This window comes from Dermacentor albipictus, chromosome 1 (assembly GCF_038994185.2).
Source record: "Dermacentor albipictus isolate Rhodes 1998 colony chromosome 1, USDA_Dalb.pri_finalv2, whole genome shotgun sequence".
Classification (NCBI taxonomy): Eukaryota; Metazoa; Arthropoda; class Arachnida; order Ixodida; family Ixodidae; genus Dermacentor; species Dermacentor albipictus.
In genome coordinates, this window is record NC_091821.1 from 12,102,975 (window position 1) to 12,129,253 (window position 26,279).

The 26,279-nt window shown below is 44.3% G+C and overlaps 1 protein-coding gene across 2 annotated transcripts in view; it reads left to right on the top strand.

The window, feature by feature from the left end:
* The window catches only part of LOC139060187 (growth hormone-inducible transmembrane protein-like), a 34,339-nt gene extending 8,138 nt beyond the window's left edge, over window positions 1–26,201 (top strand). For both annotated transcript variants that reach the window (XM_070539138.1, XM_070539137.1), the window contains exons 3-7: window positions 7,508–7,619; window positions 9,468–9,609; window positions 10,456–10,753; window positions 21,906–22,077; window positions 25,948–26,201. In XM_070539138.1, coding sequence (XP_070395239.1) covers window positions 7,508–7,619; window positions 9,468–9,609; window positions 10,456–10,753; window positions 21,906–22,077; window positions 25,948–26,032 — 809 coding nt within the window. In that variant the 3' untranslated portion in view covers window positions 26,033–26,201. The remainder of the gene's footprint in view (window positions 1–7,507; window positions 7,620–9,467; window positions 9,610–10,455; window positions 10,754–21,905; window positions 22,078–25,947) is intronic.
* The last annotated feature ends 78 nt before the right edge of the window (window positions 26,202–26,279 follow it).

A 26,279-nucleotide genomic window follows, 5' to 3' on the forward strand; every position in this document is an offset into this window, starting at 1 on the left:
TTTGTGTTTTTGACTGGTTTTTTCCGTTCAACACTGTTTTAATCTCCATCTGTCTCCATCTTCCTATGAACCTCTGACTTGTTTGAATTCACGCAGTGAGAGGCGGTTGACGTAGGTCCCTATCAATATTTTGGCACCTGGATTTATATACGTACTGTTTTATATTTTCTGTATTCATTAAGCACATCTTGATTCCTAGGCTCGCTGGGCATTTGCAATTTTGTTTGGCAGACATGTAGAAGCGTGTATGGGACACTTCTATGTGGCAGTCGTAAATATTGCACATTGCAAGTTACATGCGAGTAATTATGTTTCAACCCATAGATATGGAATAAAATTTTGTGTCTAGGAAGCACAACATGTTGTCAAAGTTCTGCCAGTCTTTTGATGCTAAAAATTGTTGTGCATAAAGGATTTGTTCGACCCTTTTTTTTTTTCTCTCTTCTTTTTCTTCTTTTGCATCTGGAGTTAGTATACGGGAAAAAGTACATTCTACCAAATTCTTGGGAATTCTTTGGTGCAGTATGCATTTGTACTGAATTCTCACTTACTTAAAAACTAATGTAACACACATGACGGTTTTCTAATATTTCTGATCGACTGGCTGATTAGTAAAATGTATAATAATGTGTACTTGCCTTGTGCTGTTCTCATGATGCTTAAATTCGTTTTGACATTTATTTTGAGACAAAAAGTCAAAGAAACTAATGAACTACTTATGCTCTAACTCAAGCCAGCTTAAGAGTTAACATGTTTACCTGTTACATTGTACAGTGCCATCTGGTTCCATATGGAATAGCTTGTACTGGCATGCTAACCCACCCATTTGTAGTGGCTTGTGCAGTTTTTGCATTTGTATGTGCAGTTCAGCTGTTTCTTTTTTTTAAGCCGAGGTGGAAGAGTTAAAGTAAAAAGAGGTTAAAATGCATAACCTTGGTGCATTCACCAACAATGAGTGGGGTACGTGGAGCCATCAGGGTCACTTTTGATGTGAGCACTCATAGTGTTTCATTGAAATCTCTAAGAGAGATTTTCTTAACGTTGCATTACATTTCAAGCTCCGTGGTGAGGGATTTTCTTGCAAGCTGTTAGCTTTGAGCCATATTATGCTGCAGAAGCGTTCGTGGCCTGTGATATTCAACAAGGTTAGCTAGACCAGTCGGTGCTTGATTGAAGGTGAAAAACCAGCGAAAAATGTGTACATGCGCAAGTAAGACGACGAGACTAGGCTGGAAATCATATCACCTGAATAGCCTCTCCCTTTGTTTTCCTGTTGTGTTTTTCACTGGTTTTCACCTTCAACACAGGTATTCAAGCATATTTTTTGGGCGGGTGTGCAGATATTTAAAATGTATAATAAATATTTAATACTTCTATATTTAATCACTGTACATATTCAGTTTGGAAATTTGATGTGCGATTCCTACAAATATTTGGTTATAGCCAAATATACAGCAGTAGTATAGTAGCACTCGAATGCACTCGGATCATTATTAATAGCGTCGTAATTACCTTTATTGTACAGACAGATTGTATTGTTGACTAAATGGCATCTTACGGGTTGAAACAAGAATGTAGCGTGAATTACTTTGTGGTCACTGACATCGGGTGAATATGTTGTTGATGATAAGCTTTCCGGGTTACTGATTAGGATAAGATCTAAGATGCTAGAAGTGCTATGTGTACGAGTTAGCGACTTTTCACTTGATCATTTACAAATTTTCAACTGAGTGGAAATTGCACATCATTACAGGCATTGAAGGAAGTTGCTGCTTTTCCTATCTGTGTTCCTTCTTGTACATTTAGACACCGAATAATAAGCAGTAACTGCTGTGGTAGCTTAGAAGCTACGGCGTTGCACTGCTAAGCATGAGATAGTGTGATCGAATCCCGGCCACGGCGGCCACAATTCGATGGGCGCGAAATGCAAAAACACCTGTGTACCGTGCAGTGGGTATGCGTTAAAGAAGCCCAGGTGGTCAAAATTAATCCGGAGTCCCCCACTATGACATGCCTCATAATGAGATTGTGGTTCTTGCAACATAAAACTCCAGAATTTAATTAATTTAATTTTTTAAATATCTAGTATTAGCTTCTGTATTCGGAGCACATATTTATTCCAATATTTGTACTTAATTTGGTTTTAAAACTCCACCGTTCGAACACCTCTAATATTTTCTCTTGTCAAGAACTATTTGCTACCAATGTCACCTAGAGGTAGTAGCTTAACCCTTTGAGGCGCTGTGTACACAGTTGTGTGTGACAAGATTAGTGCATAACCAGCAAAAGCATAGATGAAAGCAATGATGTATAAAATGTGTCGTATACATCCTGAGACACCGCTGATTGGAGTGTTTGCTGCAAGTTTGAATAATGTGCGCAAAGTGTTTTAGTAGAATGAATCGGAAGGTAGATGGCTGGGTGTACTTGCTCGATGCGAGTATGTCATCGTATGTAGCTGGTTCACTTCTTTCATTGTTTTTCACACTGTGTTGCAGCAGGCATAATTTTCAAGTAGCTCGATAGGTACGTTTCAAGCCTGCTAGACATGAAATAGTTGATATTCTCGTATCTGTTGTTCCTGCCACGAGTTTTTGCATGGAGTCCCACATTCTGTAAACAGGAAAAAACTCTCTAAAGAATAGAAAATTCTTAATCTGTTCTGCAGCTTGTTACGATTCTGAAGATGTGAGAAATGTGGTGAGTACCTGGTGGTGAATACCTGGTGAATGTGGCCAGAATACCTATGGGCCCCGGGTGCCAGACGTCCTAGCTACGCCACTGGGTACGTGTGATCAAGAACAGTATATAGCGGCCCACAGCGGCAGCTTCACTACTATTCTCGCCCACCTGTCTCGCATGAAAACACTGGCACACACTCAATTTCTTATTTCTGTACCAGCAAATAACCTCCGGGGCCGTTGCACGCCGCATTCACGGCTATCACCACCAACTCTATTGCGTAATGCTGTTGGAAGCGTACTGCACACTTTTAATAGGCCGTAACCCAAATGCTCCGCTGTTCCCTGGTGGAGACTGCATCGCCACTATATGCTAAGTAAAACAAAAAAAAAGGCACAAGCCATGCGCTATTGAAAACAGTAGCCACCCGCCTGTCTGGCACGAAAATGCCGGCGTGCACCGTTTCTTATTCTCCTCTCAGGTTGTTGCACGCCATATTCATTACTATCGCTGCCAAGCTTATTGCGACAAGTATCTTCACCTTTCTGTTTTACAACGCATGGGGCATAGGGCCATTGGTAGCATACTGCATGCTCTAAGCAGGCGATAATCCAAATGCACCGCTGCTCCTTGCTGCAGGCAGCGTGATGCGAGCGTTGCGTTTTGCTTCAGCAACATCCGGCATCGCCCACCAGCTCGATTTCATTTCGGTTTCCCGTTACCCTCTTTAAAGGGACCCTGAAACGATATCGATTTTGTACAAACATACCGACTCGTTAGAGCAGGTCGTTCTGATGATTAAGTGACGCATTTCAGTGCTCCACGTAAAGTGTGTAATTTGTTATAAGGTTTTAAAAATGTACATCGCTACCCATCGCAGCAGCGCCACTCCCCTGAGTTTTCAGTCGCCTCACCCCAATTGACATGTGTCGCCCATCTTGCGTCATTTGGACAAGCTGTCCAATTGGCTACCCAGCTCGGGTCATTGATAACTTTTCCAGATTTATAGTGAACAAATGTTGTTCGTAATAGTTAAAATGTTGCTTAATTTGTTTCTCAAAAAGAAAGTAACAGCAAGAGAATACGCAAGGACAATATTGCTACACTCGAGCACTTCCGGCACACAGCAAGTGTCACCTGCTTGTGTTCTTCGTGCTGATGTGAGCTGTGCGGTCGGTGTTGGTCTCGAGCTTTCATTTTGTGAGCGCTATGGATCGCCCTTGATACGTTCCAGAGGCACAGGTGAAGAATCCATCAAGCTAAAAATACTTCACATCACTTGTAAGCTAATAACTGGCATACTTTCAGGGGCATACCCACACTACTAAATACCTCAGATTCGATGACGCATCCTATGAGACTCGAGCAGTGCGTCGCTCCTAGGCTTTTCTGGCGCGTTCAGCATCTCCTGTGAATCTGGATAGTGTGAGCAAGAGCTAGCTACCCTTTAAATAGGTTTACACCCTCAGTGTGAAGGGTCCTTAAAGGTGCCAATAGGTATATAACTCCCACCCTCACACCCCTAAAAGGTGAGTTTAGATAGAAAGCATTCTTAAAAAGACCCTAGAACAATTTTGACGATCTTGTATAAACGTACCGAGTCGTTAGGATAGGTCCTTCTGATTATTAAGTGACACAGTTAAGTGCCCTGCGTAATGTGGGTTATTTATTATAAGGTTTTAAAAATGTGCATTGCTACCGATTGTAGTGGTGCCACTCCCCTGAGATTCCCCTTTACAATCTACGTAGCTGGCACATGAAATGTCAGTTAGACGAGCTATCCAGTGGGCTACCCAGGTTGCGTGATCAATTACTTTTTCCAACATTATCATGAATAAATGTTGTTCATAATAGTTGGAATGTTGGTTAATTTGGTTCTATAAAGAATAGTAACAGAAAGAGAATACATAGCAGCAATATTTCACTACACTGAGGCATTTCCGGCACACAGCGAGGGTCGTCTTTTTGTATTACAATTCGCTCTGTGTTGACACAAGCTGCATGGTCAATGTTGGTCTCGAGGTTTCTTTTCGCTAGGACCATGAATCACCCTTGTTGCGTTGTAGGCTGGAAACGTAGCGATTGGCTACATGTCAAGCTGTGACATCATGTCCCTCTGCAAGGGAACAGACGAGCGGAGTGGCTGCAGCAAATCGGGCTGTCGGTATGTGATCAGCATCATGATCTACGCATTTGCGGCTGTAACTTCATGCTGGAGGATTACTACCACAATAGAGAGCTTTAGAATGTCCAGTGTTCCTGTAAGCGTAGACACTCTGGGCATTTTACCAGATGGGCAGAGGTGCAAACGTGAGCGGCCTGCAGAGTGTAGCTACCTGGTTACAGAGAGCTCAGCCAAACACAGAGCTAATATAGCAGTAACCAAGTGTATTCTACTAGATATTTTACACTTAGTTACAGCAATATTAGCTCTGTGTTTAGATGGTTAAGCTCTCGGCTGCACCGTGCAGGCAGATTAGGCCGCTCAATTTACAGTAGTATGGAGGGGCTTTAGTTTTCACCTCCACCCATCTGGTGAAATGCCGAGCTCACCTGCAATTGCCAGAATGCCGGATGCACTCGGTGCTGTGACAAACACTCACAACGCATGCTGTTCGGATAGTTCTCGCGAGGGATTGATGGTCAGGCGACTAGCGGAGAGGTTAGAGAGGCTTTGCACTCCGGCTCTAAGACAACCGAAAGTAGACGTCACGATGTCACATCATGACGCAAAGCCAGTGAACGCGGAGCTTAGCCCCGATCATACTCGGCAAACGAGTTGAGAAAAAGCATGGCTTGGAACGAGGGTAATTTGTAATTGTCCATAGCTCTCTTAATAGAAGGCACTTCACTTAAATTGTGGCACTAATGTTTTACTATAGCTGTACTCAATGCAGCTACAGAATTTGTCCAAACCATTTCAGGGACCCTTTAAAGGGACTGGTAAACAATTTTTAAGGATCCAGTTTTTTATGGCGCAACAAAAAACTCATCCTCGGTAGTGTTTACACCTGCAACAGTTACTTTTAAAAGCGCAGGAATATTTTGCCGGAATTCTTCGAACTGAGCAGCCTCTAAAAAAAGAGTCCCTCCTCCAGCAATTCTTGAAAAGTGAGAGCGATGCCAATAGCCCACCTTTCAAATTGTGAAAGTCGCGTATCATTCTGCTTTCACAGGAGTGAGTGCAGCTGTGGTTAACCCTCTATATTTTGACCTTTTGAATATATATATAGCTAGTACAATAAGTTTGCACTGCTGTACAGAGCTCTCTCATATTTGTGCCGCATCTTTCCCCAAGTACATGCCTATGTCATGACCCCTAGCATTGTTCTTTATTTGTTTGCTCGCTACAAACGAACCTGCACATTGTAAGTCGGAAAAAGCTTATAATAGAAACTGTATTTCAATACTAAAAATGGTAGGCGACCCTAATCTTTGACTTCGATGTCTATTAGCGGCACTCGCACCTCGGCATTGGTGTTCTTTAGGTTAAGCAAGCGAACATCAGAGGGTGGGGAAGCGCTGTATGCGCCACTTGGCGGGGCATAGCCCCCTAGCAAGCGATGCACAAAGCGAATCTTTTGTGCCCTCTCCAGTGCTGATGTCAGAGCGTGTAACAAGCGCGCGTGCTGCTGTTGCGAGCAGGTGAGTGCTGGGAGCGTAGCGAGCGAGGAGGGAGCGATGTCACATCCGCTCTGCTAGAAAAATGTCCAGTCTATGCCAGGCAACTGTTTTCCATTAATTAGCCAGTTAAGCATCATGCCACCTTCTTGTGTCTGACGTCATTAGTTACATCATTACTTCCGCTTTCTACTTCCGGGTTTTCAGGAATTTCGCCAGTCATGCTCATGTGACAGGTCTCTAAAGCCTGATTTTGTGCTTCGGTGTGTGGTAATCAGTGATTTTTAATTATTCCTGATACTTCACTAACTCAACTTGTAGCTAAATTTATGTTCTGATATCATATCTATATTGAAACCCAGGAATTTTATACTGTACTTCTTTTTTCTTCTGATTTATTTAGAATTTCGTCCCCAGTCGTCTCGGAGGGTGAATTGGAAGAGCTGCGCAAGAAATGAGTCACTCAATGCTCATGCCACTAATAAAAAAGAAAATTTTAAAAAACAGGAACCATGTACACTTCTAGAAGGTCATGGGAGAGGTCACTTATGCATCATGTTTCTGCTGCCTAGGGTGCCAAAGGTCATTTTTCATGACTTTTCGTGAAGGACCAAAAGTATATATCCACATTTAATGAGCAAAACATGGCTCATTTTAGTCAATACGATAGGCTGTCTTTCCATCAGCAGGATTATCTTTGTTCATGTCCTGAGCAGTTGTCTGTCTCTTTAAATATTGCACAATAAGAAAACAGCTAAACACCAAAGCCCCACCAGCTCGACGAGCATCGGCACCTCGTGCACAACAATTCGCATTATGTAGATGTCAAATCCAGTTGAGTCTGTCAAATCTTTTGTTAATTTGAATCGCGTGTTTTCTTGGTTAGTACATTTTCTTAGGATTTCTTTTTTTTTTTTTAGAACATGTAAACGAGGTTCTACTGTATATTTATATGCGATTACAAAGTGTGGTAGGTATGGCTGATTGACTCGTAGTGCCAAAGCACTATTTGCTGGCTTAATAATCAAGAACCAACTAGTGGTCATTACGCAACCCTTCATTACATAAACTTGCCCTGCTCAAATGTCATGCTACCTTTTTGTTACGTTTTCGTGTTTTGCTTTGTTGTGTGGGAAGTCTGTGTGTCAGTCATTGACTGGCTACAAGTGTTTGACTGTCTTGCTTTTTTTTTTCATTCTTGCAGCATTCAGCGTGGGGAAGGGTGTTCTGGCAGGAGCATCGGCCTTTGGGCTGGGAGCCCTCTGCTACTATGGACTCGGCATGTCGAGTGAAGCAGGAGCCTTTGAGAGATCCATGTGAGTATTTGTTGGAATGAATCTCCATACAGCTGACTTGGTCTTGCTGTATATGCATGGAAGGTGCGTGGCAGAGAAGAAAGGCGACGTGAAAAACTAGCTTGGACCTTTCCATTGCGTCGCATGTGCTCAATGCCCTCTCCAATGGCCTAGGCATCACCACAATATTATTTTGACAGCTGTGCTTATCTGTAATTCCTCACAAAATCATTGCAGAAACTGCAGTTCTTACTTGCACATTAGTAGAAATTAACATGCAAGTCTTGATGGGAGGTAGGTAGAATGGTAGGGAGGAGGAGGTAGAGGAGGCATAGCATGGGTAGAACTGACACAGTCTCGAAACAAGTGAATAACAGCCTAGCCACTCTTCACTCGCAGTTCCAGTACAGGGGGAGCACACAATAGGGAAAAGATGACGTGGAAAGGCAAGGAAATGCATGACAGCAGTTGTGGACAAAGTGATGGTACGATACATTTCTGCTATTCCTGTAAAATAAACGACATGCAAATTTTTCAAGCGGGCAACTGACGCAGGGCATGCAGATGCAAAGCCACATTAAAACATTGTAGGATCTAAGCCACACTACGGAAGTGGTTGCACGTCGAATCAACACTTCTATACCCGCTGCTGTAGCTCTGTGGTTATGGCATTGCTCGAGGGCATCAAAATTGATTCGGAGTCTGCCACTACGATGTGCTTCATAATCCAATCGTGGTTTTGGCACGTACAACCCCATAATTCAATTAAAGTTTAGCACTTCTGCCACGATGCAATGTGCCACATGAGGCAATGATAATGCTCAACCCTCTCGGAGATTATGAACATTAGCGCACAACGACGCCTCAAGCAAACACGTCTTCCTCTGCGTTCTGTGTACTATGCAGACAAACAGCAGTAATGCACGCAAGGTAACGTTGACATCAACTGATGACTCTTGTATTGGGCTAAACGATGAAGAAATTAAACATTCGCTGTCAACATCACTGCCAATTATCGACAGTCAAAGCAAACAGCACAGAAAGCTTCGCCTGCATCAATTCCCACACTGTGGGGGATCTGCATATTTCTTTCTTTTTTTTCTTTTAAAAGCCTTTTCTAGATTTGCATAGATGTGAAATTTTAATTTTGTCTGTGCACTCCTCATCTGATATTATGCTAAAGTACTGAAACAAAATTAAATGTTGAGCTACGTGGGTTGTTTGGTTGTTTTTGTATATACCATTTTTAACACACTGATGACATAAACATAGTTTAGGACATAAGTGAGTTTGAGAGGCCGTGGATGCAGTATACTTAATTAAAAAAGGCAAACATTGAGTGCATCTAAAATTTGATTGCCTTTCTAGAAATCTTGGATATTAGCCTTGTGCCATTGTTGCTGCATAGCTGCCACGTAGTTGCAGAGAAAGTAACTGCTGAAGAGGCCACGCAATTCTTTTCTTTCAGCACTGTCTCTGTATTGACCCCACGCAAGGAGAATCATTCTGGCAGTCTTGAAAGAAATGCATTTACTCAGCAAGAAAAATTGGGAGAAGGGTGAAGATTTTGTGACGCTTTTGGTTTTTTGTTTAGAGATGTGTGACAAAAGTAGGTTACTGTCTGGGTGATCTTGGAACAAGAAGCCTATTTGTGTTCCAAAACTTAATCTCTTTGTTCCCTTTCTTTTGCATTGCTTCCATTTTTCTCTGCCATGAGGCCTGAACTTTTGTTGAACCCAGGGCAAATAGTTGCAATTGTGAGACCTCGCACCCTCAGTGGCCATTTCTCCTTCACATGGGGTCTCTATTGTCACATTTGTTTCAGTTAAGGAATTTGTTGTTGAGCGTTGCATGAAAAAAACATTTCAGGGTGTGGCCAGAGTATGTGCGGCAGAGGGTGCGCGATACCTACACCTACTTTGGAGGAAGCATTGTCATCACAGCAGCTTCTGCATTGGCTGTGAGCCGGAACGCTGCCATGATGAACCTGGTGATGCGCAGCTCGTGGCTGGTGAGTTTGATGAGTGAGACAAAGCACCGCTTTCACTCTGTTGCAGAATGATAATTTTCTGGGATATTGCTGTTGTAAAGCATGTGCTGATAGGCTTAACTAGCACAGACAGGCATGTGACAAAAGTATTTTGTGGGCAGGCATACTTTTTGGCCTTATTTTCATATAAATATATATATTGAGTGCCTCTCAATGTGAAAAGCAGAAATACCATGACATCAAGAGATTTTGTTTGATGCAGCGACACGTTGGACTAAACGGTACACCACATGAAATTATTGCTGGAAGTATTCGTTGTAGGCACACTCGTAAATGCCTTTAGTACAAGCTTGGCATAATTTACATTTTTCATTGCTAAACTTTACTTCCTCATCCAGGAGTGCTGGTGCGTGTTTTTCATGATTAAATGGCAGTAAGAAGCTCCTTTAAAGTGTAGGCACACATTCTGGTTCAGCTAATACGACATGCTTATTGTGTTTGTGTGAATATCATGGTAGGGTAACTTTGACATTTTTAGGGGACTCTTAAATGAAAACATCACATAAGGATTACAGTGTGACCTGTTGCTGTGCACAGCAACCACACAGCCAAGGATTTGAACAAAATGCACTGATATTTGTAAAATGAATGCCTCTGAGCTGTTAATTCCATCCCTTCGCCCTAACTCTTACCCATCCGTAAACAGCACGACCAAAGCAGTCAGCTCCCCTTGCCAAATGCATTGTGCTTACTATGTTGCATCATGTTGCACTGTCTGGTAGTGTGTGTCTTGGCATGGCTTTCTTTTCCTTTTGTGTTGTAATTCATATTGACCACCAAAGTTTTTGCCTCCTTGCATTGACGCAGGCCATAGGGGCAAGCTTTGCAGCCATGATTGGCACAGGCATGGTGGCCCGCTCGCTGCCCTACAGAGAAGGACTGGGGGCAAAACAGGCTGCCTGGGCCTTGCACTGTGGCGTCATGGGTGCCCTCGTGGCCCCCCTCTGCCTCTTGGGCGGGCCTATAATGATGAGAGCCGCATGTTACACTGCTGGCGTGGTGTCCGGCCTGTCCGCGGTGGCCGCCTGTGCCCCGAGTGAGAAGTTCCTCAACATGGGTGGGCCCCTTGCCATCGGACTGGGATTTGTTTTCGCCTCCTCTCTTGGTGCGTGCCTTTCTCTTGCTTCTTGGAATGCGTCTCTGGTCCCAGGATATGCATATAAGTAGACAGTGGAATTCACAGCAACCATTCTTGGGAGCTGTCTGGTTTCTTTAGCAAAGACAGCAAGATAAACTGCTAAAACTGAATTTTAACTGTCTTTATGTGCATTATCATTTGTGGAATACTGGAACTAAGTCATAGACGCGAGCACCAGCCCCGGCAATGACCTCTACTGATGCTTAGGCATATAGCTTAATTCTTGTCCTTGAGCTGGATTATTCGAACATGTGAACATTACTAACATGTGAAATCAAAAAACATATTCAACTAACTAATCAAAATTTACTGATTAACATCTTAACAAATTATTTTACGTCACATATTGCAATTAACGAATTGTAGCCTGTGGATTTGCAAGGCGCATTCAGTTAAAATGCCTCTCCAGGATGACACCAGCTTTGAGATGTTATTTCCCAAAGCATGGGTCAAAATACATGGACATTCCAGTTACTTTTGTGCTTCAATGCAAAGAGCGTTTTGTTTATAGAGTTAGTGGAACAGCCATTTACGATGAGTTCGGTAGTAAATATCTCCAAACTAGTGCAATTCTGGAAATTCATTCCAAGTGTATACACCTTGCAAATTTGCTATCTACAATTAAAAAAATTGCAACATGTACTGTAAGGTAATTAATTCAGAAGTTAGTGTTTTTTTTTTTTTAATAATGTTGAGTATGTGTTTTTTCTTGTGAAAGTAATGTCCGCGTGTCTGAATAATCCATTTCAAGGACAGGAATTATGCTATCTGCCACAAGCGATATTTAAACATCCCGGAAAACTTAAAATTGATCACACCATATACTCAATGTGCCTCCGCATTGCGTGAGCATTCTCATGGAAGGAAAGAACAAAACCGCTATATCTTCATGATAATTGCTGCCAACATTTTCACAGCGAAGCTGTATATGATGTTAGGATCAGCCAGCAGGGGTAGTGACCTTCTAGCTTCTCTTGCTCTGTTGCAACAAATTGCTTCACGAAGCCAACAATGCGTGCCCCTCGGACATACTTGCGGCACCACCAAGGCGAGACACATTTGGCAGACCGAGTATTGTTTTTGTTCACTGTCGCCTCCTTCACAGACCACTGGGAGCAAGAAAACTCGTGGAAAAGGGTGTTCTAAGGCGTTCCCTCATGGACCCCGGTAACTGCCATGGTCATTTGACAAAATGCCCCAGCTAACCGTGAGGTCAACCTAAAAACCAAGATGCACCAGCTTGAGTCATGCGTGACAACCCGTATCCACGAAGACCCCTCCTTTCTGTGTGTTCAGTGAAACAAAGGTGCAGGAGTGAGTGTGAACCTTCGCCCTCAAAGCGGGTCCTTCTACAACTTTGGACGCTCCAATTGGATGAAGGTTGGGCGGCAGTTTCCCTGGCCTAGAGATCTAGGGAGGACAGAGGGGGTTTTAAGCAGCTGTTTTCGGCTTCTCGGTGTGCTTCACTTCAGTCATGCTAGACTGATGACATGTAACATTCTCAACTCTTCATGTAGATACAGTAAATAAGCCCAGTAGTACTCCTTGTTTTCGATAAGAGCGAGTTCCTCCCTTCAACTACGTCCTTAGTGTGGATAAGTCTGATGACGGCATGGGCCAGCTACCACTTTTTACATGCCCGACCCCAACTCTTACAGTGGCTAGCTGATTCGTCCATCCGTCCTGTATGCTGAAAACTCTTCCGGCTCAACCCCATGCGCATGCGCAAAAAAGAGAGAACGAGAGAGGCGCGTAATTGGCTGCACCAGTAGTGAGAAATGGGTAGGCCACGCATTATATGTACTCCTGAATAGCAGGCAGCTTTCGATCTGCAGCACTACAAGCAGAACCGGCAACAAGCTCGTCTACGCCGTGTCGATGCTGCAGCCTGGGTACAAGAACTGGCTCGTGCAGCCGAGCGCAAGCAGCAACTGTGTACCAAGGATCCGGCAGCCTACCAAGCCGTCGTTTAATGGACCGTCTGTATTAACCCAGTGATAAACACTCTGGCTGCACGTTTCAGCTTTGCTGGTTAACCATCTATACGGAGTGCTTGGGTGGCGATTTTTAACCAGCAGCTAAGTTAAGCTTAGCCATTACAACAATAATTGTAGATGCTTTGGTCGAACTCGGCATCATTAGATGGTGCCACCAGGACAATTCTCACATCTATGCATCCATTATTATAAATGGCTGTGCATATGTGGAGAGGCTCTCTAATGAACTTTACAAGATTTACCTAAATCAATGCAGAATCTGATCTCTAAAAAAATTACCATAACTAATTGTTTGATTGCAAGGATTACATTTTAAGATATTCATAGAGAAGGGTACCCTTTCTGCCGAGGTTTACCGACTGAGAGTGAGCAAAAAGTAACTGAAATCGGGCCTCCGCATGTTGCCAGAGAATTGATTGTTACATCTAAAAAAATGGGGTTTTGTGTACATAAAGCGCTTTCAATCCGACAGAAAGACAACTTTGTACAGCCGACTGCATTAAACATCCGTGACAGGACCAAGAGAACTCGTCAAATTATTTGACGTCTCAAGCTAAAGAAGCAGAAAATAACATCTCAACACTTGCTGCATCACTGGCAGTAATTACCAAATTCTAACACACCCCCGCATCATATGTGTGCCCAGATCTAACCTGGACACAATATTATAAAACAAAAAGTGTAGTTTGCATCCAATTTACACTTAATATTCACAGTCATGAGTATCAAACAAATTTTTTAAACTGTATACATACCATAACATGTCATTCTCCATGCTGTTCACTTTGTTTGATATTAAGCATTTCTTCAACAACTCAGCAACCATCAAGAACGGTATAGTAGCGGCCTACGCTGTTTGAACCGCACCGATGGCACCGGCTGTTGGAATCTCAGCGCTGCCACCAGCTGTTGGAACCTCAGTGCTGACACCCGTTATTGCAATCGGACCGCTGGCGCCCGTTGTCGCAAATGGGTCGCAAGCCCCAAGGGTAGCGTTGGCCTGGCGGCCTGGGGCACACTGGAAGCATCCGAAGGTCCCAGCAAAGCATGAGTCGACTGCTAACAGAACAACTTGTTTATTCTAGCATCGCAAAGAGCGGGCGGTCAGGTCGACCGAAGTAGAGAGACGGGAGAGCACGTTACTCAACAGAAGAAATCGGAGCCCTTCTCTCGGCGTCCGGGAGCAGCTGCTTTTATGCTCTTGGCGTCGCGGGCAAGAAGGAAGGTCACGGGATCACACCACGTGACAGCGAGGCACGGACGGACTGAGAGACATGTAGAGACGAGTGTAGTGACGCATCAGACGGGCCGGCGCCGGTCAGACCTCCTCGCTTCACACTTGGGGAGCTCCTCTCCCCGGCTGCCGCGCTTTGACAAGCGTGGGCACACACACACACACACGCACACACAAAGACACGTGGCACTGAACATGCCGGGACGCGCTCGGCGGGGATGCGTCGCGGCCGCTCCGAACGGGCCAAAATGTCCGCCGCTTTGAACGAAGCCCCGGGGTCCGTTGCATCCGCGCCGGCTTTACCGCGCGTCGTAGACGAAACGTAACAGACCGCCCCGCCGGGGGAAGGAGATCCCGATGGTCAGGGGACTGCATCCGCTGTCCGGAGGGATGTCGCTCGATGATGCTCATAACCGAAGTCGGTCGTCCCTCGGCGTTTCTTGAGCGCAGCGCACCGAGAAGGCCTCGTTCTCACGTTCAGGTTCACACAGGACACTGCAAAGTGACTTCGGGAGAGTTGCCATTTTTGTTCTCGTTCCCAGCAAGCGTTAGAACTACGCCGAAACTCAGCCGCTCAGTCAGCAAGCACGGCACAACCCTCACTAAGCCATGCCAGGCTCTTTCCCCTTTTATACTACTGCCTAGTTCCTTACAGTAGTCTAGCAGCACTCAGAACGCGTCCACAAATCGGAAAATTGCACTAGAAAGCACATCATCACTTTGAAACACTACACAAAAGCAATATGTTAAAAATCCTGGCTCAGGAAGAAAAACATCAATAACAAACAATTTTGAGGCTGATTCCCACGTTAGGGGCTTCGACTTAAGCCATCGGCGTTACCGTTGGGACTCCCCTTTTTGTAACACACCTCAAAGGAATGTTATTGCAAAGCGAGGCTCCAGCGCAGGAGGCGGCCATTTGTGAAAGAGATAGTCTGCAGCCATTGGAGAGGGCAGTGATCCGTCTCGAAGCATACGAAGCGGAGATCGCAGCGAGCGACCGTACACTAGCGAATTGTCTGTAGCCGCATGCGGCGCGGTCCTCAATGCAAACATCACCCCAGGCAGAAACAGCTCCCAGTCAGTTTGATGTTCAAAACACAATTCTCTCAACACGCACTTCATGACGGAGTGAAGCTTCTCAACGGGATTCGATTGGGGGTGGTACACTGAGCTGTGTAACAGCTTTACCCCGCACCTTTCGAGAAAGGCTGTCGTCAAAGCGCTAGTAAACACTGTGCCCTGATCTGATTGGATTTCCGCAGGAAAACCAACTCGCGCAAATATGGACAGTAGTGCATTGACTATCTCAACTGAGCTAAGTTCTTTAAGCGGCACTGCTTCAGGGAACTTTGTCGCTGGGCAGATCACAGTTAAAATGTGTCTGTACCCCGTGGCTGTTACCGGCAGAGGTCCCACTGTATCAATAACGAGCCGTCTAAAAGGCTCCGTAATGATAGGTACCAACTTCAACGGCGCCCTCGATTTGTCCCCTGGTTTGCCCACCCGCTGACATGTCGCATGTCTTCACAAAGTGGTCTGCGTCCCGAAAACACCCTGGCCAATAGTACTCTTGCAAGAGACGGTCCTTAGTTTTCTTAACTCCTAGGTGTCCGGACCACGAACCCCCATGCGACAAGCGCAACAGATCCTGACGATAGCACTGAGGCACGATCAGCTGATCGAACTCCACTCCCCTGCGGTCTATATACTTCCGGTACAGGACCCCACCTCTTTCCACAAAGCGAGCATTTTTCTTGGCGATACCTTCCTTGACAATGCAGCGTATGTTTTCTAGGCTGCCATCCTTCTTTTGCTCGGCTATCAAAGCCGCACGGCTGACTTTTAGCAACCTATTAAGTCCGTCTGACGTAGGCGCGATGAGCAAGTCTGCAGATAGCTCTTCTAACTTTCCCGCATCGGGAATTTCCTCTCCAGTATCTGGTGCCTTTAACGCTACAGGCTCAATTTTATTCAGTTCGGGCGTGCTCTGAATATCAGCTTGCTGCGCCTCTGACCCTTTCTCATCCTTCGACAACGTCGGCCCCGCAACTACCGCCTTTGCAGCGAGCTCCCGAACCTTCGATCTGGTTAACGCCTGAACGCTAGCCTCACCAAACAAAAGCCCCTTCTCGCGCAGGAGGTGATCGGACCTGTTCGAAAATAAGTACGGGTACTGGGGGGGCAGCATAGATGACACTGCCGCCTCCGTCTCAAGTGCTCCGAAAGGTCCTTCAATAAGCACTTTTGCTACAGGCAGACACACGCTATGAGCTTCCACGGCTTGCTTGAGCCATGCGCACTCGCCCGTGAACATATCGGGTTTTACGTAAGAGGGGTGAACTACATCCATCGTAGCTGCGGAATCGCGAAGCACTCGGCACTCTTTCCCGTTCACGAGGAGGTCTCGCATGTAAGGCTCGAGAAGCTTCATGTTCTCGTCAGTGCTGCATAATGACAAAAACAAGACTTTTGTTTTTGTTTCTGGACACTGCGCCGAAAAGTGACCCGGCTTCTGGCACGTATAACACGCGTGCTTGCCTCGCCTCGAATCGCTTTCTGCGTTCGGCTACGGCTGCCGCCGTCTCCTTACGTTCGGTCGGACTGCTTTCACTCGCATCCGCACTACGTGTGTCCCCCTTTGCTCTCATGGGCGTGAAGTTCGGCCTCTCAAACTTGGAGCCAAATTCACCCTTTTGACCGTCCTTAGCTCCACGAGCCCGACGCGTCACAAACTCTTCGGCTAGCTCAGCGGCTCTAGCCACCGTACTAACGTCTGGCCTATCCAAGACCCAGTACCGCACATTCTCAGGTAACCGACTATAAAACTGTTCCAGCCCGAAACACTGTAGAACTTTCTCGTGGTCACCAAACTTCTCTTCTTTGAGCCACTCCTGCATGTTTGACATTAGCCTGTAGGCAAACTCTGTATATGACTCACTTTTGCCTTTCTCATTTTCCCGAAACTTCCGACGGAACGCCTCCGCTGACAGCCTGTACTTTTTTAGCAGACTCGATTTCACTTTCTCGAAATCCTCTGCCTCCTCTCTCTCCAAGCGAGCGACTACGTCGGCCGCCTCGCCGGGTAACAAAGTGAGCAAGCGCTGTGGCCACGTTTCCCGTGAGAACCCCTGCTTCTCGCACGTTCGCTCAAAGTTAACCAGGAACAAACCAATGTCCTCTCCAAGCTTAAACGGCCGCATTAGGTCAGTCATTTTGAACAATACTCGTTCTCCTGCACCGTGTGCCTGACTTCCATTACGAGCGCGTTCCATCTCCACCTCGAGACGCTTCATTTCCAAAGCGTGTTGACGGTCACGCTCTTCTTTTTTCTCTTGTTGCTCTCGCTCTTTTTCTTTCTCTTGTTGCTCTCGTTCTATCTGTTTCTCTTGTTGCTCTCGTTCTATCTGTTCTTTACGTTCACGCTCATCTTTCTCTTTTTGTTCTTTAAGTTCGCGCTCCTGTCTTTTAGCCCTCTCCTCAATGGTCTAAAGGCATTCCGACAGCTCGTCATCCTCAGCTTCTAACTCAAGAATAGCCCTTAGCAGTTCTGGTTTTCTGAGTTTGTCTGAGACATCCAGACCCAACTCTCTTGCAAGCTCCAGCAATTTCGGTTTGCGCAACGACTTCCAATCCATGGCTGCTCTGAATGCTGCTTTCTCTACTGCCTACTATTGTCTTGCCGCAAACTAACCCGGCAGCAACGACAACCACAATTACCAGCTCTGTTTCTGACACTAACAAAAGCCTGGCAAAACTCAGAAGAAGAAAGTCCCGCACTCACCAAACCTCACAGCCAAGACCTCAGCGCAGTCGTTCCGCTGCAGGCAACCAGTCATCACACAGGGCTCGTTGCACTGCTCCCGGATGGTCGTTGTGCTGCTCAGCATACAGTCAACCGCATATCTTCGCTGCTGGCCTCCGTTGTCGCGATCTCACCGCTGGCAACCAGCTATTTGAACCGCACCGATGGCACCGGCTGTTGGAATCCCACCGCTGCCACCAGCTATTGGAACCTCACCGATGGCACCGGCTGTTGGAATCTCAGCGCTGCCACCAGCTGTTGGAACCTCAGTGCTGACACCCGTTGTTGCAAATGGGTCGCAAGCCCCAAGGGTAGCGTTGGCCTGGCGGCCTGGGGCACACTGGAAGCATCCGAAGGTCCCGGCAAAGCATGAGTCGACTGCTAACAGAACAACTTGTTTATTCTAGCATCGCAAAAGGGCGGCCGGTCAGGTCGACCGAAGTGGAGAGACGGGAGAGGCTCCGAATTCTTCCGTCGAGAATCGTGCTCTCCCGTCTCTCCACTTCGGTGGACCTGACCGGCCGCTCTTTTGCGATGCTAGAATAAACAAGTTGTTCTGTTAGCAGTCGACTCATGCTTTGCCGGGACCTTCGGATGCTTCCAGTGTGCCCCAGGCCGCCAGGCCAACGCTACCCTTGGGGCTTGGGACCCATTTGCAAGAACGGGCGTCAGCACTGAGGTTCCAACAGCTGGTGGCAGCGCTGAGATTCCAACAGCCGGTGCCATCGGTGAGGTTCCAATAACGCCTAGAGTAACCACACCAGTTTGTCCTACAGTCTGTGAAGTCTCCGGAGTGCCAGAAGCGTGATACAACACTGTTGCCACTAGCTTAGCTTGTAAAATTACTTATCTTTTGAATGAGCTTTTGTAATTAGACTGAAAGCGGCATGTCGTCATTGCCATTCTGCACAAAAATTTTTTTTTGCACGATTTTGTGATAGTGGTAATGATGCTGGCTCTGGTGATAGGCTGTTGACACTACGAACAGGGTTTCAGTTTTGTTTACAATTATAATGTGCAGCCGATTTACAGACCAATTTTCTAGGAGGGAAGAAAGGTGCACCTTTGAATCGAATAGTAATCGTTCACTGCGGGCTGCTGTTCTTGATTCTGAATCTGCCGAAGGTGGGCCAAAAATGCCAATTTTCGGTAGGACATAACATGTATTTGATGCATTGACTGTCCCCTAAGTGCTACCAAGACAGATGCTGCTGCCATGGTGTTACGTCACCATTGGGGTCAGGTGTATGCGTCTTTTGGGGTCGAAGGAACAAAGGTTTTGGCCCATAGAAATGTATGAGCACTAGCCAGGACCTTTGGTCGGGATTGAATTGACTGAAAAATTGAATCAGTAACTGAAGTCGAATGAAGGGAAGTCTACTGTACCAAGATTTAAATGCAAGTGGACAGTGCAATGCATGGATCTGAATATATGTGGAATACAATAAAGCCTTTATACTAATTTCATAGCTTTTCCCAAGGTTGACGATGTCAGTCAGATTTAGACAACAGTGAAGTGCAGAAAGTAAAAAAAATATAAGGCTGTAATGTGGATAGCGCTGCAGACAGCAGAGTGTTACTGCATGCCAGCATCGTGATTCATCAGAGTGCGGAAGAGCCTCTTAGCATTTTTTAGGAGTTTTCAGAAGTTGTTCTAGTGACACTGGAGTTGTCTCTGTTTTACAGAAATTCCTGAGGGTTTTTCTCTGGTCACATGGAATTTCCTGAACATTATCCAGCAGTCAAGGGCTCATAATTGCTGTTCGCAGTAATTGAGTTAAAGAGAATCGGTCACTGGAGTTTGGCAATATTTCTTTCTTCCTCCCACTTTCTCTTTCATTTCAATGCATAGCAGATGTCACTGCCACAAATGTTGGGAGCGGTGCACTTATACTGTAGCTCGTGCTCAGGATTTCTACAGTGGGTCAAAAGTTATTTTTTTCATGAACAAGTTCTTTTAAAAGCCAGCTGCAACAATAGCACTTAGGTAAACAATATGCGTACAGTCGACGACTGAGTTTTCGGACATGCCCTATAATTTGGACGCCTTCACAGCAGCGCCACGTACCCCATGTTTAAGAATGTCTGAAATTTCAGATGCAGTCCGATTTTCTGGGCTTTTTGCCATGACCGCAGGTCCAAAGTGGCATTAATTGAAGCCACCACCACTGCCATTCTTATTTCACAGCCTCAAACGAACGTTCTTGCATGCCGATCCGCTGGCAGCCATAGCCACCGCCGCTACAGTGCTAGGCCTAGCGGCTGTGTCGTTTGCTACCAAGCTTCTTTCTGTTTGGCGCGTTTCTTAGAATTCGCCGCTGTCAGCAGTGGTGCTGACTCTGCTTTGGTCATCCTCGCCAATGGCTTCGAAGTGTGAAAAGCACGGCAAGGGTCAAGCGTTCCATAATGCTGGATCCCAAAAGTCAGCTTGCGACAATACAGTTGTGTTATGAGGTAAAGCAAATGCAATGTATTGCGGTGAAGCATACTAAGAGTGGCAAGGCACACTGTCACAGGGTACAGTTCATAATCTATAGTCCATGCACACCTGCTATCTCCTGTCATATTACGAGCACCAACATGCCTAATAAGTGTGCTGGCAAGCCTTCACTATTTCAGACATGCCTGTGCTCATTTGAGCCCTTTGGGCCAGTAAAAGGTGTGCATTCATTTTTTTATAAATTTTCACAGCCCTTAGCGTGTCCAAAAAAAATGAGTGCACCTAGTGGTAAGTGGATCTGACATTAGTCCCAGCATGTTGCCTCCAAGATTTTGCAGCGTGTTGCAGGCTCGTCGGGCAGCACCTAATCTTGGAGGTCATGCCAAGGAACTGTGCGTTTGGGGTCACAAGTCACTTTGAGCAAGTGTTAATGGTGGCATTTTCTTCACTTTTTGGTATCGTAGATGTCTACTTTTGCTAGCTCTTCATAATGCATACACTTGTATTTCAAATGTAAAATTTCGCACGGAGTCTGCTCTGTATTTGCACTATCTGAAATTATAATTTTTTAGGCAGTCCAAAATTTTCTTGCCTGTGGCCTTAAACTCCATCCACAAAGCCCAAGGTATTGTTTATGTAACGCAGAGTTTAATGCCTCAGAATTGTCACTTAAGCACTATAATAGCCCTATAATAGCGACAGTGTTTTTGATTTGCTGGAGTGAGTTTTCATTTGTCAACAGTTCAGAAAACCATTCGCTAAGTAATTACATAACTGATGAATTTTTACTCAGGTAACATATTGTTTTGTTTTTTACAAATGTACCCTTCATGACCAGAAACAAAAGTGAAGAAGTTTTCCAGATTCTCCTTGATGTGGAATAGTGCTTAGGTGTTGTGGGGTAATTGAAATAAGTTCATACCAAATAAGTGCAGCAGTTGCTTAGGACATTGGTAAACTCCCTTGTAGCTAGATCAGAGAACCATGAGTGAATGTGCCTTCTTGGAGGGAATAGCTAGCATTTTCAATGAGGTCTGCCAACACCTTCACCTCCCTAAAGCAGTGGAAGCAATTCTACTTTGTTGTATTCTGAACAAAAAATGCAACAATTACGAGGGAACCTTGATCAGGGTATGCCCTACGAGATCTTATTTTCTGCTGTACGTCTGAGCAGTCCGGTGAGTTGACAATGTTGGGCCCATTTACAAGTTGTGGGGTTGTTTCCACGTATAGACATGTAATATCTTGGAACAGTAAATTAGGTTGGTAATGTTGGCATGTTGTCTAGCTGAAGGAAGTGCTAATAATTAGGGCTGATAATTAGGCAATTAAAATTTTTGTGGCATGTTCTCCCGCCATGTATTACGCGTGTTTTGTTCTGAGAAATGAAAGCTTGCACAGGTCACATAACAGTGGTGCTATGCTTACAGAGGTAGGCTTTATTTTGTTAACTTAATTTTGGATTATCTAAATGGTCCACGTATGATGGTGCATGCAGCTAATGTCAGTGGTTGTAGTGATAAAATTGTGTATACTTTGTGTGTGGTACGAATGGCATGCAGTGGTTTTTTTTTGCCAATGTACAACCATTGTTTTATTCTCTATGCACACTGTTTGAATTTGGCCCTCCTCCAATTTTCTAGGCTCGATGTTCCTGCCTCCCACCACAGTCCTGGGTGCTGGCCTTTACTCGCTGAGCATGTACGGTGGCTTGGTGTTGTTTGGCGGCTTCCTTCTCTACGACACGCAGCGCATTGTCAAGATGGCCGAGACATACCCCTTGTATGCTGCACAGCCCTACGACCCAGTCAATGCGTGAGTATGGCGTCTCTCAAAGTAGAGAGGCAGTATTGTAAGTAAAATTTGGGATGTAATAGTCCAGAAAATGGCAGTGCGTGATGATTTGCCATTATACTCACAGCGTTGCAGCTCTGTTTTGCAGTAGCCAACAGTGCACTACAGTGTAGCAGTTACTTTGCGTGAACTGTCTAATTCACAAGATCGACCTCGGTTCATTGGTCTTGCTAAGAATAGATTCAGCATTGTAAACACATGCCTTAAAAGGACATGTGGACATTTCACTGGAACTTGAGCTTTTGTGTTGCTTCTCCATTCCAAGTATAATGAGCACATTGTAGGACTGTCACATTAAAAGAATGCTAAGGGGACAGAAACAAGAGGAAAAAGTGATAAACATAAATGCTACTTGAAGATGATGCATTTATTCAAAATGTAAATATACTACCATGTTACTTTTTAAAAAAAACTAATCTCTAGGCCCCTGTTGTTTTGGTAGATATGCTACGTAGCTAGTGGACATTAGCAGCAAAAACATTTTAAATGATAATATTGCTTATTATCTAAATATGCTAATCAACTATGTAATTACTAATTTTAGGGCACATGTTGTATGAAGTTTATGCAGTACTTTATTTCATTTATTAGGCACAAGTAATTTCCCCCTATGTTGTCCTTGGTGTCAGTGTTTGTTGGCTTCTTATGATATTTATTTTATTTGTACATACTGCAGCCCGATCGGGCTATTGCAGAAGTGGGTGTGAAAGGCAAAGAAATAAAAATAGTAATACAAGCAATACGAACAATACAAACCAAAACTATTCATTGGCCACCAAGGATAAGTTTAAAGGAAGAGAACGAGTGGGACCAGGGAAAGAATTCCAGTACTCGATTACATGGGGAAATAAAGTGTATTTAAAGGTGTCCATATGAGCAAAATAAGGTGCGATGTTTAGGGGATGGTGACTTCTAGTATTAGATGGCTTGGCAGGAGTCAGGTAGTTATCTGAAAATATACGGCAGGAAGAGTTATTAATGCAATGCAAAAACGTCGGTGATTCCGTGCGTCGGCGATCTGAGAGCGGTTGTAAGCCTAGGGATGAAAGCGCTGTATAGGGTGAAAAATCCCTATCATACCTACGGCATATGAAGCGGATCGCTTTCTTTCGGGTGGCCTCAATCTGATTAATGTCGCACTGTTTGTGGGGATTCCAGACGGGAGAAGCATATTCTAGTATAGGCCGGATTAGTGATTTATACATCAGTAGTTTAGTATCCCTTGGGGCTGTGGTCAATGTGCGGCGTAGATAGCCTAACTTTTTCAGTGCTTTTGAGGTCATTAAATCTATGTGCTTCGTCCAAGACATACTGGGTGTGAAAACAAGACCAAGGTATTATATACACTAACGCTCTGAATTGGAGTATTATTAACTTTGTAAGTAAAAGCGGAAGGCGTTGTTTTATTAGTGAAAGTCGTAACAGTTTTACGGATGTTAATTGTCATTTGCCAGGTATCGCACCAAGAGCTAAAATTAGAAAATGATTTTTGAAGCTGTAGATGGTCATCGAAGGAGGAAATTTTATGATATAATACACAGTCATCAGCATACAAGCATATATCTGAGGTTATGTGACGAGGCACAGCATTTATAAAGATCAAGAAAAGCAACGGACCCGGCACGGAACCTTTGGCACTCCTGTAGGAACTTCTGTCACCCTCGAATTAGCTATGTTAAATGGCACAAATTGATTGAATTGAAATATGACTAATAAAAGTCGGGCCCCTTTGTTCCCTTTCTTCTCATTCGTTACATAACGAGGGTCTTGAATCTGGCAACATTGATGCCTTCAGTGAGTATGTGGGTTTATTGACCAGTTGCCTTCACCCAAAAAGATCATGTACTCGTGACGCCTGTGGCAGAAAGGATGTTCCATATCCGCTACCAAAGTTTGCGAATGGTGGCACTGGGTAACGCTCCCAGGGTTAGTTTGTTGGTAGAACATAAATATCCCATAAAGTGGATGAGAAAACAGTGCCGCATTAGCTCATTTGGTATGCGTAATGCAAAAACATGCGATTGTTCCCCACATTGTTTTTTCATACATCTTACCTGTAGCTGCGTTTTCCACATTACATGTTTGCAACCATTACTGTTTCTAGCATGTTTTTCTTTCGAGGTCAATTTATGGAAGAAGTAAAAATTGTCTGTGTGAGAAATTGTAATTTTTAGATCATTCAAATGATTCACTGAATAAGTTTTTAATTATTCACTCTGAAATTGCTGAATGCAAGCAGCAGTGAAGCCATGTCTGCATAGTGACAACCCTAAGCCAAGCATCACTCTCAGAAAATTAGTCCCCAAGGTCTGCTCATAAATGAATTAGCTTTCCTGTTATCCAAAAGGCTAGAGGAAGGGAAGGTTTGTGAAAAGTTAACACTTTATTGATTGCACATAGAAAAAGATTTTTCTCTGGTGTTATTTATATCTAAATGTGCAAAACACATTGAGAATAAACATAATCAGTGAAAAGAAGAAATATTTTGCTGAAGCTTTTTCAGCAATAAGGGGGAAACACCAGGCAGAAAACTGAAAGTGGGCTTCACCCCAAGCCACCCAAGGCTTCGTTTGGAATTTGTATGGACAGCTCTAGTCATACAATGGACTCTCTTAAAACGGAACCTCAAAGAATCGGGGAAATTGGCTCCATTTGTCAGGAGTTCCCTTTGCCAGGAGTATTATTGCAATTGCAGAGATGATTGCATGGATACAAAACCAACCAACCATGAGGATGGTGTTCCGTTTAAGAAATTTCTGTTTATCGAGATTCCACAATGTATGAACCATAGGTGCACATTTCATTTGCTTTACATCACATGTGCGAAACCACTGCAGCTGGATATCTTGCCTTGGTAGTCTCCGCTAACGATGCTTTCAAAAGAAAGCGAATTTTGTGTGCCAAACTTATTTCTCGTCCAGTGTTCCTACTCTAAACTAACAAACAGCACTTGCTACCTGTCATTCAGTGTTGGCTGAAGACATTTAGCTAGAAACTTGTTGCTCAGTACTGGAACTCGGCCAGAAAAAAATTTCATATGGTATGTTGCCCATAGGCATCACTCGTCAATAAAGGGTTAACTGGAATGCCAATGTATTTTGCCGCACATTTTGCCAACAGATATCTTGAAAGTGAAGGTAGCATGAAACAACAAGGACAGAGATGTAGAATCGACATCACGAGCACTTACTTGCAATAAACAGTTTATTAAAAAAAAAAGCATTTAAGAGCAAGCAGAACAAGCTGCACGGTGGTGCTACTCTTTTTATTTCTGTGAAGCAGATGCGACTTCGCTACTGCTCGGATTCAAGTTTTGAAATTGCAATGTGCCCTATAGCAAATAATTAAAATTTTAATCAGTGAATCTTTGCCATTTGTTTTGTGGACATTTGAGACTTGTTGGACAAGTAATGTCTGCCTCTACAGGTAATCTACCTGAATAGGTTGAATTGTGCAATTGTGTGTGAATATGCTCTGTGCACCTTTTTTTTTTTTCTTTTACCCCCTTATAACTGTCGATGACCAGTTACCTTGTCACGACAAACTTGGCACTACCTTGTAATTTTCACACGAAAATGAATAACGCACGATGTATTTGGCTGTTCTTTTCAACAAGAGCAGTAAAAATGCTTTCAGCATTCCTGGTATCACATCTTTTTTAGAAAATAAATAATGGTGAAATAAATGGTTGGTTTTAATAAAATTCACACTTCTCATCAAATTTTCGAAAAATTTGTTATTGTATTTGTAGGATTAATCTGTTCAAATAAAATTAACACACACTGTACACTGTATAGACTTACAGGGACCAATGCTTTCTCATTTTTGCAGCTCCATCTCCATTTACTTGGACACACTGAACATTTTCATCAGGATTGCCATGCTGCTGGCTGGTGGTGGTTCACGGAGAAAGTGAAACAGCAAGATTTAAAAGATATGATGGCTGTAAGCACACATGAAGTAGCAAAATTCTGTGCACTTTAAGAAAGAAGAGAAGGTGCTTTGTGTGAAATAAATCCCTCTGCAATGCCTCCAATATAGTCTCAAGCAGCAGGTTGCAATAAAACAACACGTAACCATGTTCAGTTTGTGTTTGTCTGACGTTTCTTGTAAGCTAAGGTAGTACCTAGTAAGACAAACGGAAGAAATCTCCGCTCACATTA